Source organism: Pelodiscus sinensis, chromosome 19, assembly GCF_049634645.1.
Source record: "Pelodiscus sinensis isolate JC-2024 chromosome 19, ASM4963464v1, whole genome shotgun sequence".
Taxonomy (NCBI): domain Eukaryota; kingdom Metazoa; phylum Chordata; order Testudines; family Trionychidae; genus Pelodiscus; species Pelodiscus sinensis.
The window spans coordinates 10,589,785-10,609,710 of NC_134729.1; the positions used below are offsets into that span (position 1 = coordinate 10,589,785).

Sequence of the window (19,926 nt, forward strand, 5' to 3'; positions counted from 1 at the left end):
CCAGCGCTGGGTAACGAGCAGAGGGGTTAGGCCGGTGCAACCCAAAACCAAGGGGCTGCCCCTGCCCCCCTGGAACCCTGGCCTCCCCCCAGGTGTCACTCCAAGCCCTGCCGAGAGTCCTACGCTTTCAGGGAGCGGCAGGGAGCTAAGCAGGGCTCCCTGCTCGTTAGGGAGAGCTCCTCCCCCTCGCCCACTGCTGGGCTTGAACAGCCGGTCTGCACAGGGCAGCAAACACCGACCCCTCCCCTCAAGCGACCCCAGACACACTGGGGGTGGGGTGGGGACCTGCAAGGCAGAGCCAGCCCCTCCCGCTTGGCCGGTGAGCTGCTCCTGGCTACACAGCCTCCTCTCGTCTGAGCCCCGGGAGCCATGCGCAGATCCCCCCGCAGCCAAGCGGAGAGGGGCAGCTTCACGGGCTGGCTGCCTGGAGGCCCACGGGCGGGTTCGGCAGCTACAGGAATCTCCAGATCCCACCTGCCTTGCACCACAGTAACTTCCTCTTCCCTCCCGCAGTAGGAGGAAGACTTCTCGGCAGTCACCTGGCCCAACCCCCAGCTGGCAAGAAGCGGATGAAGCCCTACCCTGAAACTAAGCGACAGACCGGCCCCACCTCTCTGCCAAACCTGTGCTTACACCCCACCGGCCATGTGGCTAGAAGCTGCGGTGAGGTGACACTGCCACCTGCCGGCTACTATGCAGAAGGACACGTTATTCAAACCCCAAGCTCAGCACCGCCAGCCGTGGGTCTCATGCTCTTTGGGTTCAGGAGCAGAATTCCCTCTGATCTTTTCCATCCATGTGCGGAATAATTATGTGCACCGAGGCAGGTGCACGTGCACCACCAAGAGAAACAAACCTCGCTGTGAGCTCTCTGCTAATCAGCAGGGCAGCATTTGGACTATTCCCGAGCAGCCGCACAAGCGCTCAGCTGACAGGGAACAGCTCAGGACCCATTTGTAACCGTCGATGGCCTCTCGCGACTCAGATCGGGCAGGGTGGCCCGGGTGAACGTGGCAGAGTCCCCCTTGCAGCGGCAACTCCCAGGAGACAAGCCCAGATGCACCCGTGGGACCAGAGGCACTTCGCAGCTCTGGGAAACATTCCGGCGACATGGGCTGGGCAGTTCTGACACCAAGCCCCGTCCGGCCCGGCTCCCATTTAACGGTGGAGGGGAGAAGGTCCATGCGGTGCTGGACTGATAGCCTTGGTGGCTGAAGGTCTCCACATAGAGCGGCCGACCAACGGCAAACAAGCCGTCCCCTGCTGCCATGCCTCCCCCCGCATGGGAACAAGCTCCTCTAGGGCAGCGAGGTGGGTGGGCTAGTGGGTGGCCCCCCTCCATCGCAGTGGGCCACAAGACTGGCATAACCAAGATGGCCTCCCGGGACAGGGGAGTTTTGCTAACTGCGCTTGCCTACTTAGAACGTGTGGGGGGCTGACTGAACCGGGGCAGCGCTGTGATTGGCTGCAGAGGGAGCGCCCGGCTCGCAGTCAGTGCTGCGTGCCATCGCCCCCACCTCACTTCACGAGCCCTGGCTTTACCAGCGTGTCACTAGCAACAGCAGGAAAAACAAGGACGTGGCTGGAAGCCAGTGGAACCTGGCAACTCTGCATGGGCAACAAAACGTCTTGTGCAGGCCACTGAGCTGCACGTAGATGCCCACCACTGCTCTAGAGGGGTGCAGCTTCGTGGCATGTTTGATCCGCTCGGGTGTGGCTGCCCACAAGGGGAGCCCGTTCCCTCGCCCGGCCAGGGACGCTGCCCCCCTAGGGCCTGGACTGACGCCCACCGTGCTCGGTACACACACCAGGTGGAACCAACTTGACGACTGGTGACAGTCCTCAGGCTCCAACCATCCTAAGCCTGCCGGTGGCCAGCCCTGCCTCCTCCCTGCCCCTTTGCAGCTACCCAGGCCCTCACTCACCGAATGCCTTGCGGGGCTCTGTGAGCTTCAGCGTGAAAGTGCGGCCTTTGGGCAGGTCCTTGAGCATCTTGGCAACCTCGTAGTGCCGGCAGCCAACGAGGCTCTGCCCGTTGATGGACTCGATCATGTCGCCCACGTTGATGACCTGGATCCGGTCTATGACGCTCCCTTCCTTGATCCTCTGCAAGCGAGAGAGAGGAGGGTTGGCTCACAGCACAGAGAGCAGAGCCTGGGGCCGTTTCCTCCCCCCAGCTTCCAGGAGGGGAAGAGACGCTCAAACAAGAGAGCCTGAGCAGCAGCACTCGCTGCTCTCTCGCCATTCAGCTGGGGGGTGGGGAGCGGCCCTTTGTATTCAGCCCAATTGAGCCTAAAGCGCTGAGACTTCTCCCAGGTCACAGAGCGAGTCAGCAGCGCAGCAGGGAACAGAAGCCATGAATCCGGGCTCTCACTAGGCCCCCAAGACCTTCCCTGCGTAGGGAGTCTCATGCCCAAGAGAAGTGTGGTCCCTTCCTTGGGACGTTCATGGGATCTTAGGAACAAGGCATCAGGACTTGCCGTATTTGTAAGATACAAACCAAATGAAACCCAGACTAATCGTCCTATACAGGTTAGAAACGTGTCTGTCTCTCTGTTCGTTCAAGAACTCCAACCCAATGGTAAGAACTAGGAACACCACACTTTCCATATGCAGCTTCCTCTTACAGCTTAAAAGAAGGTCAGGGTTTGATTGTGCCAGGATATTGGGACTTGCCTGGATTTCCATTGTTTCTCATAACACGGAAAGGGAAGGGGTCTGGCAGGAGGGACAGTTATACTGCAGAATGATCATAGGAGGCAGTAATGAGACAGACATAGGGACCAGGACAGTTCTAATCCCATTGGGGCCAGCAGGGAGTGGGGTGGAGAAAGGGACAGCGATTTCAGACAGTGTGCCTGTTTGTCTTCATGAGCCAGGGGACATGCATCCCTGGTACAGCAGCCATGCACGGGCGCTTCTCACCTGGCCCCAAGCTACTGCAGTGAGAGAGGGCTGGGGTCGTCCTCTCTCTCCTGAGCAGCCTACATACCGAACCCCTCATCCCAGGAAAAACAAAACCTATTTGAGGTAAGGACCCAAGCAATGCTGAGTAAATCTTCTAGTGATATATACATACACCATGCTTTAGAAGGCCCAGTTTCACAAAGCTGAAGACATATTAGCTGAGAAGAAGACTGGGAATGTTTAAGAGCATTACTAAGCATCCAAAAAACCACAAATCAAGGAAGACGACTGTATTGGTTAGAAAATGACCAATATTTGAAAAGGAAGGCAGCTACAAAAAAACGTAATAAAGGGAAGAAAGGGGATACAAGTCAGACAATAGGAACTTGTAGAAAATTGAAAAAGGAAGCAAAAAGACTCAAGGAGATTCTATCAGCAGCAGAGTTAAGGACAATAAGTATATTAGGAACACAAATAATTCTAACCATTATATTTGTCTACTGGTAGATGGAAATGATAGAATTATCAACAACAACAGAAAAGGTATAAGAACATAAATATTTATTTTCTATATTTGAAAGAACAGAGGATATATTCATATCATATCCTATCCTCTTTCCATTCCACTAGTCTCTCAGGAGAAAAACAGAAGCCACTAATGTCAGACATTTTTAAATCAGCAGGTCAGATAACTGGTATTCAAGCGTTTTAAAAGAGCTGCTAAGATGCTCACTGCACTGTTAATGTTGATTTTCAATACATTTTGGAATCCCAGCAAAATTTCAGAAAACAGGGTAAAGATGGCTATCATGTGCCCATCTGTCTGACATTGATCACAGGCAAGATAATGGAGCAGCTTATATGGGATTTGCTTAAGAAAGACAGACAGACGATATAATTAATGCCAATCAACATAGTTTGACAGGATCTATTTTCCATAAACCTATTTTGATTTTTCTTTCTTAATGAGATTACAAATTTGGTTGATTAAGGCAACAGTGTTAACACGATATAATGAAACATCCAAGGTATCTGACCTGGACAACTAGAATGACAAAATTAATACAGCACAGACTAAATGGACTAAAAGCTGGCTAATTGATAGGTCTCAAAACGTAAGTGTAAATGGGAATCCATCTAGTAGGAGGCGTTTGTAGTATGGTCCCACAGATACACTCTTTATATTCTTATAGGTTAAATTTGTAACTGAAGGTATTTAACCTTTGGAACAATTTGCTAAGGATCCTGGTGGAACATTTTAAATCAATCCTGGTTGTATCTCTAAGAGATCTGCTCTGGGGATTATTTCAGGGCAGTTCTCTGGCCCATGTTATGCAGGAGGACAGACTGGATCACATCAATCTCTTCTGGTGCTGGAATCTAGGAATCCCAAATCTTTTCACGAGGGCCTAGAAATCCGAGGCCTCCCACTAACATAATGGTACCAAGAGACAAGATCATGCATTAGGAGCATGATGACTGACAGCCCCTCTGGATTTACCCACTGAAGTTGCTGTAGAGCCTACGCATCTCATGTCTTGATTCAGTCATCACTGGTGATCCCTCTTGGGGAATTAATGAGGCTCCCTTGTATCTGTCACTCTGAAGGATCTTTGCGCACTTGACTCATGTATAAACACTCTCAATTCATCCCCATCCACGGATAGGGTGGAACATTGCAGCTGCACAGTGATTTAGACTCCAGAATCGGTGCTTCTTATGGAACGGCATTAGCTGAGAATTAGCAACAGCACCACGGCAACAGTGGCTCTTTTGTAAGATTGCAAAGAAGGATTTGTGCTCTAATAGCACAACCCTACTCTGTTGGCATGGCTTTGTTCTTCACTCAGATCCATTAGTTCGGGCCTCTCATCTATTTGGGGGTTTAGGGTCTGATCAGGGGTGTCCCTATCACTTTGCTGGGGGAGCACAAAGGGCTTTCTTCACCCTACACCTCTGAGGGAACCACTGCAGCTCCTAGCACCTGGAAAAACCATGTGGCACACAGAGCATGTGAGAAAGCGGCAAGGCAGGAGAAAGGCCCAGGGCAACCTCAAGTAGGAACTGGAATTTTTAAAAAATTAAACATTTTAAAAAATTTAAAAAAATTAAAAAACTGGAAATTAAATGTTACCAAAAAAAACAAAAGCAAAACTTTACTAGGTCAAGTGTAAAAGTAGAATTAGGCAGGCCAAAAATGAATTTGAAGAGCAACTAGCAAAATGACAAAAAAGCAACAGCAACCATTGTTTTAAGTACAGGCAGTCCCCGGGTTACGTACAAGATAGGGACTGTAGGTTTGTTCTTAAGTTGAACTTGTATGTAAGTCGGAACTGGTACATATTGTAGGGGAAACTCTAGCCAAACATTTCTCCAGAGCTCAGTTTTATTCTCCCACACCTCACTTCCCTCAGTCCTTTATTCTCAAGCTGAGGTGTCTGCTGAGAAAAGCTGCTCCGCGTCTCCCTGGTCTGCTGGGCGGGGGGGGGGGGGGGGGGGGGGGGGGCGCTAGCTTCGCGTCTCCCTGGTCTGCTGGGGGGAAGCAGCTAGTGCGGGGTTGCCTCACCCCGTTTGTAAGTAGGGATCCGATGTAAGTCGGATCCATGTAACCCGGGGACTGCCTGTACATCAGAAGCAGGAAGGCTGCCAAACAACCAACTGGAAACTTGAGGAATTCTAATGGAACTCAAATATGAAGTGGTAGAACTAACTGTAATATGTAATCAGACACTTAAATCAGCCTTTGGACCAGATACAATGACTATTTTTTTAAAAAGCTCCAGTGACGATCCTGGCAATTACAGACCAGTAAGCCTGACTTTACTGCCAGGCAAACCAGTTGAAAACAGAGTAATTAAAAAAATGACCAGACATGTAGATGAACAAGATACCGGGGGGGGGGGGGGGGGGAGAGAGAAGAGTCAACACAACTTCTGTAAAGGAAATTCATGACTCACCAATCTATTAGCATGTCTTGAGGGGGTCAATAAACATATGGACCACAGTGAACTAGTTGATATAGTACAGGAGGCCTTTTCTTTGACAAAGTCTGTACCAAAGGCTCTTAAGGACAGTAAGTAGTCATAAGGTAAGAGGGAAAATGCTCTCATGGATCAGTAACTGGTTAAAAGACAGGAAACAAAGGATAGGAATAAATGGTAATTGTTGACAATGGAGAGAGATACACAGAGTTCCCCAAGGATCTGAACTGTACAACATAGCCAAATGATCTAGAAAAAGGACTGAACAGTGAGGTGGCAAAATTTGCAGATGATCACTATCGTAAGTGTTTTTGTAAGTACAAAGTTCACTGCAAAGAGATCTCACAAAACTCGGGCAAAAAAAAGGCAGACGAAATTTAACATTGACAAATGCAAAGTAATGCACATTTCAAAACATAATTCCAACTATACAGACAAAATGATGGGGTCTAAATTAGCTGTTACTGCACACGAAAGAGGTCTTGGCATCATTGTGGCAAGAGGTCTTGGCATAGTTCTCTGAAAACCATCTGCTCAATGTACAGCAGCAGTTAAAAAAGCTAAAAAGAATGTTAGGAGCTATTGGAAAAGGGACAGGAAATAAGACAGGAAATGTCATAATGCAACTATATAAATCTACAGAACGCCCACACTTTGAATACTGGGTACAGCTCTGGTCAACCGTCTCAAAGAAGATATATTAAAATTGGAAAAGGCACAGAAAAACAGCAGCAAAAATTATTACAGGGATAGAACAGCTTCCATATGACAAGAGATTAAAAAGACTAGGACTGTTCAGAAGAGAGACAATTAAGGGAGGATATTAGAGGTCTATGAAATCATGAATGATGTGGAGAAAGTGAATAGGGAAATGTCATTTACCCCTTCTCATAATACAAGAGCTGGATGTCACCTAATGAAATTAATAGGCAGCAGGTTTAACACACAGACAACCTGTGGAACTCATTGTCGAGAGATGCTGTGAAGGCCAAAACTATAGAAGATTTAAAAAAAAGAGAGAACTAGGTAAGTTCATGGAGAATAGGCCCATCTACGGCTATTAGCCAAGATGTCAGGGATGCAACTGCATTCTCTGCGTGTCCCTAAACCTCTGACGGCCAGCCGTGGGGGCTGGACAACAGGATGGATCACTTGAAATTGCCCTGTTCTATTTGTTCCCTCTGAAGCATCTGGCACTGGCCACAGCTGGAAGCCAGCACTAGATGGACCAGTGGTTTGATCCAGTATGACTGTTTGCATGGCTCAGAGACACCCAGGGTCTGGGAGCTCCATGGGATCAAGGTCACTGCTGGGGTTTCTCTACTCTCCCCTAGGGAGACCGATAGCATGGTGGGTGCCAGGGGGCTCACGCTGCAGTTCTCTGGGAATGGACAGATGGGAAGGAACAAGGCAAGTTAGTACAGTGTGTATCTGGAAAGAGTCTCTCTGGTCTCAGACTGTGCTCCCCACCCACAGCCCAACCAGCCAGTGGCAGGGCCTCCTGGGCACTGGGATGCTGTTAGCGGAGCTCAGTCATCTACCTTAATAAACGCGTAGCCGGCTCCATTGTCCGTGATGGTCAGGCCCAGGGCCTCCTCGGACTTGAAGACCTCCACCTCCTTCCTCTGGCCCTTCGTGTGGGCAAAGATGAAGTCCTCCAGACCGATCTGGCCACCCAGCAGCTTGTCCATGTCCACTTTGTGGGTGTTTAAAGTGCAGAACATCACCTAGGAGGTGGGAAGAGATACAGCGTGAGGGACCCTGGGACCACCAGCGGAGACGCTGAGTGGGAAAAGCTGGAGGGCCTCAGACCCCCAAGGTTACGTCTGCATTCAAGCACCAGCCCCTTCCGGGTTCAGCCCACTTGGGTGCAGCCCTCAGGGGCACACAGCCCAGACTCATTGACCTGCAAAAAGCCAAGGGTGCGGCACAACCCCACACAGGGCGATGGTCCACAAGGCCAGAGAAGTCAATCCACAGAGTCCCCTCCACCCCCCTCCTGGCAGTTCCTAGCCAAAAAGCAGGGGATTCCCCACCCGGCAGCCCAGACAGCACCTACCTCAGCGGGCGGGATCTTGAAAGCCTCTGCGATTTTGCTGTACAGCTCCTTGACATTGGTGAAGCCCTCGATCCTGCCAGTGGGGCTGCCGTGGGCCAGCTGAGTGTGGAACACCAGTCGAGGGCGGAGGCTGGCAGGCGGCGGCGGCAGGCCAGGCTGCAGGGAAGCCACGCTGCCACCACTGCCCACCTCCATCCCACCCAAGCTCCCACGAATAGGCTCCGCCTCCTCATTCTCCACCAGCGGAGGGGCCTTCTTCCGGCGGCCTAGCCCGAGTGGCATGAGGGAGGAGTGGCCAGACAGCAGAGTATCGGTCACCACCAGGAGGGACCTGCAGGAGACCAAGGGGAATCAGCTACAAACCCCGAGTGGTACTGGGGTGTCAGAATGGGACATGGGCTCTCCCCCTCTAGGGTACCAGCTCCAACCCAGCCTCAGGGCAGTGGGAGCGGGGCTGGGGAACAGGGATGTCAAATATCGGTCAACCGAATAGTCCGTTAACCTCAGGAATTCTTATCGGGTGGTCGACTGTTCTATAGTCCCTGCGGCTGGGGCCGGCAGCCTGTGCACTCCAGTCCGACTCCTGAGAAGCCCCCAGACACCCGCCCGCTGCCTCTGTATCTGAGATAGCAGCATGGGGTGCCAGGTGGGAGCTGGTCCACGAGGGGAGCCAGTTTAAAAAGCAGCTCCCCTCATGAACTGGCTGCCTGTCGCCCTGCGCTCTTGCCTCTGATACAGAGGCAGCAGTGCAGGGGGACAAACCGGCACGAGCCGGAACTGAGCCCGGTTGCCTGTCCACCAGGCTCTCAATACACTTTCAATGCAGAGCTGCAGCGGGGGTAGATCCTGCACCCGGCACAAGCCAGAACTGACCCGGGCTGCTGGCCAGCCTGCTAATAAATGTACTGGCGGGGGGAGGGGATGCGTGTCATCTACAGCATTAACCTATAAGCTTTTGTGTATTAGTTAATCGACTCCACTACTACATCCCCACTGGGGAAGGGGACCTGCAGCATCCCTCTTCTAGGGAATCAGCCCCAGACCAGGGAGCCGGAACAACCAGGCTTAATTCAGATTCACCTGCTCAGCTTTAGTCACCTTGAAAACTGACCAGAATAATATAAAAAAAGATGAGTGACAGCTTTGGAAGCTCCCTGCCCTTGTCTGCCTTCCCTAAGTCCTATACTCTGCTGCTGGGAGCCAGCAGTCAAGTGGCAGCGCCTGCCAGACCCCCATGCCCAGCTCTAAACGATGGAGAGAGAAACAGCCATGGGCATTTCTAGCCTGCTTGGAAAATACATTCAGTACAAAACTCTCTAATGAGGAAACACCCAGTGATTTCAGGGCTCAACAGTGGCCCTGCACCTCCCCTCCACTAGTCAATGCAGGGGAAGTAGCATTTTGGATACCAATGCCCTCCAGTGGCACTGGGCGCTTCACAGGACTGCTACTGCGGGTGAAGCCGGAGGGGGAGGGGAGCGAATAAGAAGTACAACCCCTGAGTCCTCCCCCAAGGGGAAGGGGGTACTTCTCTGTTTATTCCATAGGAAAAAATACATTAAGGAAACACAGCCAGGACTTCAGAAAGCCCAAGACCAAAGTTAAGGTTGTCTGTGTCACCATAACCCTGTCCATTTGTAACTGTGCATTGCAATACAACCTGCAATTACAAGATCATACACTTGTTCTTTAAATATATAAAGCCACGCTGCACTGTAATAACACAGCATCCGTATGTTAAACCCCTTTGCAAAGACAGATCAGTAATATGCCCATCTCCATATTACAGTTCGGAAGAGATCTGCCTAAAGTCAGAGGACAAGCTGGAAATATAGAATCCAGCAGTCCTAGTTCAAGACAAAATACCAGACGTTTCTTGCCCTAAAACTTTAGCTACACCCAGGAACATTTCTCCACGTGTAAATGGAGCTATGAATTCGGCCCTGTTCTAGAGGACAGGTTATTGCTTCATAGACAGTATTGAGACTCCCAAAAAGCAGACTCCCTCATATCCTATGATGCAGCATCATCTGCGTGTGCTGGTATTTCATTGTGGTATGCTTGAGAGGAACAGCTAAGCCTGCGAAGCTGCTGGGGAGGCAGGAAACCCCCACCGGGCTTGCCACCTGGAAACAAAGTAAACCCACAGGCCTTGCTGGGGAGCCGAGACTCCGACACAGGACTGCGGAGCGCGCCAGCCACAGGGAAATGCCAGCCCTAGTGTGGCTCAGACAAAGGAAAATCCCAGCCAGGCCCATAGAACTCTCCTTGCTACCACAGCAGAACACGCATACTGACCCTCACGCTCCAAACGCACTCCCAGGGGAGCGGACTCCAGAGGGGCTCGGCAGGACCGAGGATCCCGGCGCTGCCGCCTAGGAATGCCTTGACCCTTGAAGCAAGGATACGGAGGAGGAAGGGGCAGCCTCGGCGGGAGTCCTTCCAGCCCGGGAGCCTCAGACGTCTCTGTTCTGGAATGAGGGTGGAGCGCACCCTGGCAGGCTGATTCAGAGCAGAGAAACCGGCTACAGGGCGTTTCTCAGAGGGTGTAATGGCAGAGGAACTCAGCCAAGCCTCGTCAGTAACTACTCCACAGTGGGAACCGGCTCAGTCAATGGAGCCCCAGCACCACCCAGGGCAGAAAGGCACCTCCAGAACCACCCCCCCGCATCCAGCACAGACCCACATGCTCCTCGCAGCGCTCCCCAAGAGCGGCTTCAGCTCAGGCTGCAGAATTTCTCCACATCTGTGTTCTCACCCTAGCTGCCCAGCTCACTCTGGATTCTCCTTACACCCTGTTCTGTGCCCATATCTGTCTTTCCCCCACCCTCTTCTTCCCTATGCTGACTAGTGTCACCTCTAGCTCCCTGCTTCCTGTCTCACTGCATCTACCATTCACAGGAGGCCAGAACTCACCCTGTCCCTCTGCCCATTTTAAGTGGCAGTTTCATGGGACACGGCTCTTCACTTCCTGGTGCTAAACAGTCATTTGGAGCCACACACATTTCGGTATCTCGGCTACAGGGGAGCGGTCCGGCGCAGCAAGATGGTATTGGCCGGCAGGAGCCTGATGTGACCAAAAAGCCTAACCTGTGGTTTTTAAAGGGGAAGCATTTTTTTTTGGCTCAACAATTCTGGTGAGTCTCTTCGCATTTTTTCTGCCACTGTTTCGGGTCTCTTTGTTTAATGGGTTGGCCACCCCTGAGTTAATCGATTAAAAAGAGGGCGGGGCAAGAGGCACTCCAGCCCTTACCATTCAGGGTCAGGCTTACTAGAAAAGGTTAGACATTAATATCCTTAGTATCTGGAGATCTAGCGGAGACCTGCTTCCAGAGATTCATACTCAGCACTGAACACGTCTTACTATGGCTAGGCCTATCATAACTCATTCATACTGTTCTAGAGAGCAGCAAACAGAACAACTAGGGCTGTCAATTGACCTGCGTTAACGCCTGTGATTAACGCAGGACAGGACTAACGCATGAATTTTTTTAACGTGTTAATTGCCAGCGTTAATGCTGCGCTGCCCCTTTGAAGTGCCGCTCTGGTGTTTCCAAGGGGCAGCACATTAGGAGCTTGGGATCAGCCGGGGACTCCAGCTGATCCCTGGCTCCGCTGTTGCAAAGCCCCTTTGAAGCACCAGAGCAGCACTGCAAAGGGGCTTGGCAACGCTGAGCTGGGGAGCTGATCCCAAGCTCCGAATGCACTGCTCCTTTAAAGTGCCAAAACAGCACTTCAAAGGGGCAGTGCTGCATGGAGCCAGGGGGATCAGCCGGAGTCCCCAGCTGTTCCCAGGCTCCTAACGTGCTGCCCCTTGGAAATGCCACCTTTTGGAAATACCACTGTGGCGCTTCCAAGGGGCAGCGCTGCATGGAGCCTGGGGTCAGCTGGGGACTCCAGCTGATTCCGGGCTCCATGCAGCACTGCCCCGTTGAAACGCCACCACAGCATTTCAAAGGGGAGGCACACACGATTAATTGCGATTAAATTTTTAAATTTCTTGACAGCCCTAATAAACCACGGGAGGCCAAGTTCTTACAGGACCCAAGTGGCCAGACAGACTCCCTAATTTAAAGTTTTAACTTCAGAGTATTGCACACATCAATCAGTTTGGGGCTGCTACTTCTTTACACTTAACTTCTGCACCTGCCAGAACTGGCAGATCACTTATTTGTCTAAGACCTACCCATAGTTGCAGTGCAGCTCCATATGTACTCCACAACTTCCTGGTACAGCAATTCATAGTCCTGCCTTTGCTTTTAGGGAGGAACTAGAGCTCTGTTTGCAGATCTCCTGAACCGTATTTGAAATGCTAATACCATAAAGACGGGATATAGACATTTGTTGGGTGGTGTGCAGATAGAGTGAGCAGCTTCAGTTATTGTGCTCCACAGCAGAGGGGGCTGCATGTTCAGCAGAGGGTGAAGCTACCCCCTTCTAGAGTGCACAACTATTTGCCAAGTCAACACAGAATTACTAGGGAGTATTTGGAACTTTAGGGCCAAGTGGTTACAAAAATCATTCACAATTCAAATGAATCAAGATGGCTGGAAATGCTTGGGGGTGAGGGGAGGGGCTTTCCTCAGCAGCTGGGTCTGGGGCCAGAGGCTGTCAAGTGGAAAGAGATAACAAATGGCAGTGCCCATTAAAGTGGCATATCTCTCCTGCCCCAGGAACTTGTGACCCTCACTGTGGAGACAGAGCTGGGGGGCCAGCCTGATGGGAATAGAAAAAAAAACCAACAAAAAAAAACAAGGTTTCTCAAATTGCCCAGTAAAAGTAGACATTTTTTTCCATGTGGGCATGCGTCAATATCATGACTGATCTAGTGGCTAAAGCATAAACATGGGACTGAGGAGCTCTCAGTTCAGATTTTCATTTCCACCCTAGCAGGCTAAGATGCTGGGCAAGTCACTTTCCTTTAACGTACATCCCCCAAGAGGTGCCTCAGTTTCCCCCTTTGAAATGTGGAGAGTGATGCTTCTCAAGTGAGGTTCATTTAGCACAACCTGAAAATTCTGGGATTTGAAGGGCAGAGTGAAATACAAGTTTGTTTATGGCCAGAGAAGAAATCAGCAACTGGGCAGTTCAGTCATGCATCTCAAACTTTTACTAGCCTCTTTTCCCCAAGGCTAAACTGAAAGTGCTGCAAACACCAGCAGTCCCTAATGCCTTCTTGTTGAAGTGAAAGAAAGCTAATCCCCATCGGGGCTGACAAGGGATTAGAACATGAGCAGGCAGAGAGAGGGAAGGAGCAGCACCTGCTGCTCTCAGGGAGCAAACCTGCCCCAAGCATTCCCCACCATTCCCTGGGAGCCTGAAGGCCAATGGAGCAGGATTGAATTTGGGGGATAATTTGAGCCATTTACCACACACAGCTGAGAAGCTCCTCTGCGTCTCCCCAACTCCCTGGCAGCAGAGTGTGTTGACCTCATTTGAGGCATGATCAACATGGGGACTGATTATCTCATTTGCTTTGTAGCACATGTGTGTGTTCACTGTGTTGCCCTCATGCCCCATGTCACACTTAGAGGGGAAACAAACATCTAAAAGGGAAACAATAATTCCTGTTAATGTGCCAGAGACAACTCCTGCAAAACCCTTACCATCTGCCTTTATTAGATGGGAAAAGGGAAAGGAGAGGAATAGGCTAAAAGATACTAAATAGACAAGCAACAAAGGAGAATTTCTAGTTGATTTTGCACAGCAAACTTTGAATTGTAGAATCCTAGGGTTGGAAGATACCTCAGTAGTCATCGAGTCCACCCCCCTGCTTAAAGGACAACTAATCCCAACCAAATCATCCCAGCCAGGGCTTTGTCAGGACTTAAAAATCTCTAGGGATGGAGATTCCACCACCTCCTTAGGTAACCCATCCCAGGGCTTCACCACTCTCCTAATGAAATACAGGCAGTCCCCGGGTTACATGGATCTGACTTACATCGGATCCCTACTTACAAACGGGGTGAGGCAACCCCGCACTAGCTGCTTCCCCCCAGCAGACCAGGGAGATGCGAAGCTAGCGCCCCCCCGCAGCAGACCAGGGAGACACGGAGCAGCTTTTCTCAGCAGACACCTCAGCTTGAGAATAAAGGTCTGAGGGAAGTGAGGTGTGGGAGAATAGAACTGAGCTCTGGAGAAATGTTTGGCTAGAGTTTCCCCTACAATATGTACCAGTTCCGACTTACATACAAGTTCAACTTAAGAACAAACCTACAGTCCCTATCTTGTACGTAACCCGGGGACTGCCTGTAGTTTTTTCTAATATCCAACCTAGACCTCCCCCGCTGCAGTTTGAGACCATTGCTCCTTGTTCTGTCATGTCACCACTGAGAACAGCCTCTCTCCATCCAGTTGAAGATTGCTATCAAATCCCTCCTCGCTCTTCTCTTCTGTAAACTAAATAAGCCCAAATCCCTCAGCCTCTCCTCAAGTGTCATGTGATTTAGCTCCCCAATAATTTTCACTGCTCTCCACTGGACTTTCTCCAATGCATCCGCACCCTTTCTGTATTCGGTGCCGAATAAAGGGGAATAATCACTTCTCTAGATCTGCTAGCAATGCTCCTCCTAACGCACCCCAATATGCTGTTATCCTTCTTGGCTACAAGGGCGCACTGTTGACTCATATCCAGTTTCTCATCCACTGTAATCCCCTGATCCTTTTCTGCAGAACTGCTGCTTAGCTAGTAAAGATAGGATAGTGTAAACCAGGGTTTCCCAATCTATGGGTCCCCATTACATTTCAAAAGGGTCACCAAGTGTCTCCCCAGGTGACTCTGCCCTCCCTCCTCCCCCCATTTTTGAATTGCCTTGGGTCACCAAGTCTTCCTGAATTGTCAAAATGGGTCCCCATCTGGAAACGTTTGGGAACCGCTGTTGTAAACAGCGGCAGCAACACTGAAAGCGGGGACAGGCAGAAGCTGGTGCTCACAGGGAGTCAGCTTTTAAGCTGGCTCCCCATGAACACCAACTCCCACAGAGCTGCCTGTCCCTTCCTGAGCCCTGCTGGCTCCTCGCAAGCACTGACTCCTAGCTGTTCCCCATGCCCCACACTGCTGCCTCTGAGGGGGGCAGCTCTGAGGGAGCCACCTCCCCCCTCATATGTAAACATGAAAAATTCAGTGGTAACAAATGTTTACAAAGATAAATGCATTTTAACATCCCTATTAGCCAGTTGGTCCCCAGCCTGTAACAGTGCTTGGGATTCTTCCTTCCGAAGTACAGAACTCTGCACTTGTCCTTGATGAACCTCATTAGATTTTTTGGCCCAATCCTCCAATTTGTCTAGATCACTCTGGACCCCATTCCTACCCTCCAATGTATCTACCTCTCCCCCTAGCTTACGGCAATCCATCCCCTTATCCAGGTCATTAATAAAAAAGTTGAACAAAATCAACCCAAGGACTTTGGGCACTTTGCTTCATACCAACCACCAAACAGATATTGGGCTCAACGGGTAGTAATCAACAGCTCGACAATCTAGCCAGCTTTCTATCCACCTTACAGTCCATTTATCCAAGCCATACTTCTTTAACTTGCGGGCAAGAATACCGTGGAAGACTGGATCAAAAGTTTTGCTAAAGTTAAGGCATATCACGTCCACCACCTTCTCCATACCTACAGAGCCAGTTACTTGGACACAGAAGGCAGTCAAGTTTGTCAAGTATGACTTGCCCTTGGTGAATTCATGTTAAACTTAAGTTAAAACCTTTTTGATCTTTCATATAGGCAGAAAAACCCCAAACCAAACCCAAGCCAACTTACAGGATGCTGCCCCTTCTTCTGCATATGCATTTGGAGATTCCATGCTGCCCATTTCTATTTTAGGACTTTTGAGTGGCAAAACTTAAAGTGCTTCCAATATACATCAACTAATCTTTGTTTACCCCCATGAGGCAGGTGGGTCTTACTTTCCAGATAGCTAAGTGGAGTACAAAGTAGGGATGCTAATTTTGATTAATCAGCTAATCAAGTAGCTGATAAGGGGAGAGTGTAGTGCTTGCTATCCCCGTTGCACCTCTGCCTTTTAATGGTAGACAGAGCTGCTCCAAGGCTCTTACTACATTTAAAAGGCAGAGGCACAGCAGTCGGGACCTGGTGCGAGTGGAGACTGCTTCAGTACCCCACTCGTGCTGTTTGCCCTGCTGCACCTCTGCCTCCCCTGCCCCCTGCGGAGCTAGTGCTCGGGGGAGGGGGGAAAATCGGCTTTTAAACTAGCTCCCCCCAGCACTGTCTCATGCTCCCCCTCCCTTTGCTGCTTCTGATACAGAGGCAGCAAGAGGAGGGGGAAGTGACTAGTGAGTCAACTATCCAGTAAGCCTAGGCTAATTGGGTAGTCGACTAGTCGCTTATGTCCCTAGTATAAACAAGACTTCTTGGTCACAGAGGGAATTAATAATGGCACTGGGAATGTAACCTGCTTTAACTGTAAGGCGGTACTTGGACACAGGGGCAGCACCTCAATCATGCCGTTTATCCTACACAAGCTTGCAGATGCATTTGCATAAAGGAGGGAGCTTTCTAGGGTGATTACAGGAGGGACCTGAGATCCAGGATTTCGTGGGTACAATTCCCAGTTCCCCCACTTTATAGCCTTCAGTTAATCCCTCAGGTACCATGAGCCTCCACTCCTCAAGGCCCTCTGAGGCACAACCCGCACAGGCCATCCTTCTGTGCCAATGCACCATACACACCCCGTCAAGGGCACATCAATCACATCCTGCGCAGAGCCTGACCCCCCCTCCACACACTCCAGCTGGAATCCCATCCCTGCCACAGCATCCTCTTCTGGGGGGCTCCTGCCCAACTTAGGGGTGAACAACCCCTCCCCCCCAGCCAGCTGTCCCCCCCCGGAACTGATCCCCCCTTCTGACCCTCTGCTCCCCTCCCCGCAGCCGAGGGCACCTCCCCCCACGCCCATCCCCCCTCTGCTCCTATCCCCCCCCAGAACAGTCCCCCTCCCCCCCACTGCCAGGCTCCCACGAGCTGCTCCCACCCCCCCTCGGATCCGCCCTTGGGCACCTCCCGCCGACTCACCCCGTCCGCCTCCCCGCAGGGCTAGTTCCGCCAAACTCCGGCCGGGCACAGCTGGGGCCTGTCGCTCGGGGACGGGAGGGAGGGCTCCGGGCGGGAGAGGCTCCGCGCCCGCCATCCAATCACAGCACACCTCGCGCACCCTTTGGCCAATCCAAGCTGGGCAGGGCGGTGAACTGGGCGGTCACATTCTGGATCCATCCCCTCCATTTCCTCTCCCCCTTCGGGGCGCAATGGAAGCGTCCAATCTAAGAGAGTGTACGAATATGGGGGAGGAGCAGGCAGATACCATCCCAGGAGAGCGCGGAGCCCGAAAAGGAGCGAGAGTGGGAGCTACCATTCAGAGGTGGAGTTGCAAGATACTATTGAAGAAGGAGGGGGGACCCCCAGGAATTGTCATTGTTGACGTTGGCTACAGGAAACACCTACCAACCAATTCTGCCTCGGCAGCTTTTCCTGGCCAATCACAAGCAAGAACATAGAAAATAGCCAATCAGAAACTGGTAGGTGGAAGAGTTGGTAGAGTACCTAGACCAGGTGCATTACCCATCCTCCCCCTCCCCCTGCCTAAAACAGGGCTGTAGAGGAAAGGCTACAAATGATGCAGACCCAGCGGCCTGGTACGCGGATCAATACCTTCTCGTTGGTTCCTTATTGAGAGACGAGGTGAATGAACGAATATTGTTATTGGCTCAACTTCCGTTTTTAAAAGCAATGAAGGGAGGCATGCATTTGACATTCTCTCAAATCGGTATCCAGTACCAATTCCAGCTGACGTGAGAAACAGATGGGACAGTTATTCAAGGTTGAGACGTTTAGTATTGCATTTCTGAGCTTCCCGTGAGTACTTGTAACTAACAGGTGCTTTTTAAGGTGAACCTTTAATGATGTTTAGCTTTTAGCAGATTCTCTGCTTGAGTGGGTAATGGTTAATTGGTACCCGGGAGCAGCCTCCTCAAGCGGAGGGCTGCTTCAGACCTGCCGGCTCCGCCTACAGCCGCTGAAAGCTAGCAGCCCCATGCAGGACCAGGAGCTGTAGCTTTGCTTAGGCTGGGAGCCAGCAACTCCTGCCTGTGGCACTCCAGCCCAACCATGGTGGGGAGGGGCCCCCTTTAACTGATTAAACAGGATAATACATCCCTAGTTCCAACATTACTTTCCATCCCCGTTTCTTCATCTTAGCTTTACTTCACACCTACACCTCTTCTCTGCTGCCCCCACTCTTGCTTCCTTTCCCATTCAGCTGACCTGCTCCTGGCTAAACCCATCCAAAAGAAAAACTGTTAATGGAACTGGTATTTGCTGGTCTCACATAGTTCACTTTGCTTATTGTATTTCTTCCTCCATCCACTCTGATTTTGTTTTATTTAGAGCAGAAACTCTGCAGGATATCTACTGTTTGCACAGAGCCTAACCTAGTGGGACCCTATCTCAATTGGCCTTTATGCAGCAAGCAAATTGTATCATCCGCTGGCTGAGCTAGGAAGTTGCTGGGGGCCTGAAGACCACATCACAGCCACTAATTATAATACAGGTGCAATCCACTGCAATACCCTTTATGATACTGAGTGCATCGTGTGCTGGTTCAGGTAGTTTCATGGGTATGCAGGCCTGGTAGCTGCATGTGCGCCTTAACAGAATTTTCAAGGGTCAGAATGATCATGAAATGCTTTGGGTGAGCTAGACAGCAGCAAATTACATCTGCTTTCTGATCCTTCATCCAACAACCCTATACCAGAATCCCCCTTGAATATACAGCACGAAACATTTACCTGTATAAGAAAAGTGGAGTCTGACAGGAGTTGGATTTGTACAATTTCATTGTGTAAAGTTTCCACTCATGAAGACAGAAGGAGGTAGGCGCAAGAAACCTGGCTCAATACAGGGTTTTGATTGACTAAGCTTGAGGAACATCCTTAACAGTTATATAGAAGCGTGGAACATGGGATAAGGACATCAGATTTCATGTAGCAGTCTCACACAGAAACTGTGCCCTGGTGTGGTGTGAACTAGATCTAAAAACTGCTGCCCCTAACTTCCCAGTCTCTCCCCGATTTGTTACCCTGACGGGAGTAAGCTTTCATTTCCCAGCTATACACATAAATATGAGGTAATAATTGCTGTGCTACAGCAAATTCTCAAACTTATTAATGGATGTCACACAGTAGATATCTATCCTGCAGAGCTTCTGCTCTGTGAGACATCCATTAATGTAATGTCAGTCACTTCTATATAAGGAACTTGCTGACACAAGAGGTCAGTCTAGTCTACATCCGGTAGATGTAACCACATGGTAGAAGGAAACATGAGCAACTACTCTGCTCACAACCAAACAGGAGGACCAGAACTAGCATGAGGTAGTATCATTGAGTACCCAGTGAAGAAGACATGATTACAGAGCAAGGAAGCAAAGTGGAAGTAAAACCCACAGAGAAATTAATACAAGCAGCTGCTCTTGACAAAAACAAGGAAGAAACTGCTAGCTGAGATACAGCACTGGAAAAGAAAGAATAGAGAACTTTTTAGGTAAGAGACACAGCATATTGTCTATTGCAAACAGGAATCGGAGAGAAATTTATACATAAGACTAGCTCTAGTAAAATGTCAGAAGTACAACCAATTCCCCTTCCACACTTTATTTTATATCTTGAGGCTATGATGTAGATTTAACTGTTCTCCTACATCATACAGGCAAGGTCAGTAACAGTTAGGACTGTACATTCCAGTTAATCAGCTAAATGTTAGGTTGATGTAATATTTAGTCACTTAACTGAGCAGGAGCTGGGCTAGGGCCTGCTCCAGCCTGTGCCTAGGCTCCCCAACCCCCTGAACAGAGGCTATTGCGGATGCTGGAGCAGCCTGTCTGCAGGGTGCCAAGGCTGCCACTGACTGCTCTGCACAAGTGCAGCCCCTGCCTGCAGTGGCCAGGGAGCTGCTCCAGCCC

General features: G+C 50.4%; 1 protein-coding gene across 2 annotated transcripts in view; it reads right to left on the minus strand.

Annotated features, from left to right (window-relative positions):
* GIPC1 (GIPC PDZ domain containing family member 1) overlaps nt 1-17,136 on the minus strand; it is a 28,501-nt gene extending 11,365 nt beyond the window's left edge. Inside the window, exons 1-4 of one of the 2 annotated variants that reach the window (XM_075902250.1) lie at nt 16,986-17,136; nt 7,948-8,278; nt 7,430-7,615; nt 1,926-2,106 (exon numbers count right to left, since the gene is read on the minus strand). In XM_075902250.1, coding sequence (XP_075758365.1) covers nt 1,926-2,106; nt 7,430-7,615; nt 7,948-8,229 — 649 coding nt within the window. In that variant the 5' untranslated portion in view covers nt 8,230-8,278; nt 16,986-17,136. Of the gene's footprint in view, nt 1-1,925; nt 2,107-7,429; nt 7,616-7,947; nt 8,279-10,245; nt 10,420-16,985 lie in introns of those variants that run through there. The other variant, XM_075902251.1, reaches the window with a different exon arrangement.
* Nucleotides 17,137-19,926: the final 2,790 nt, after the last annotated feature.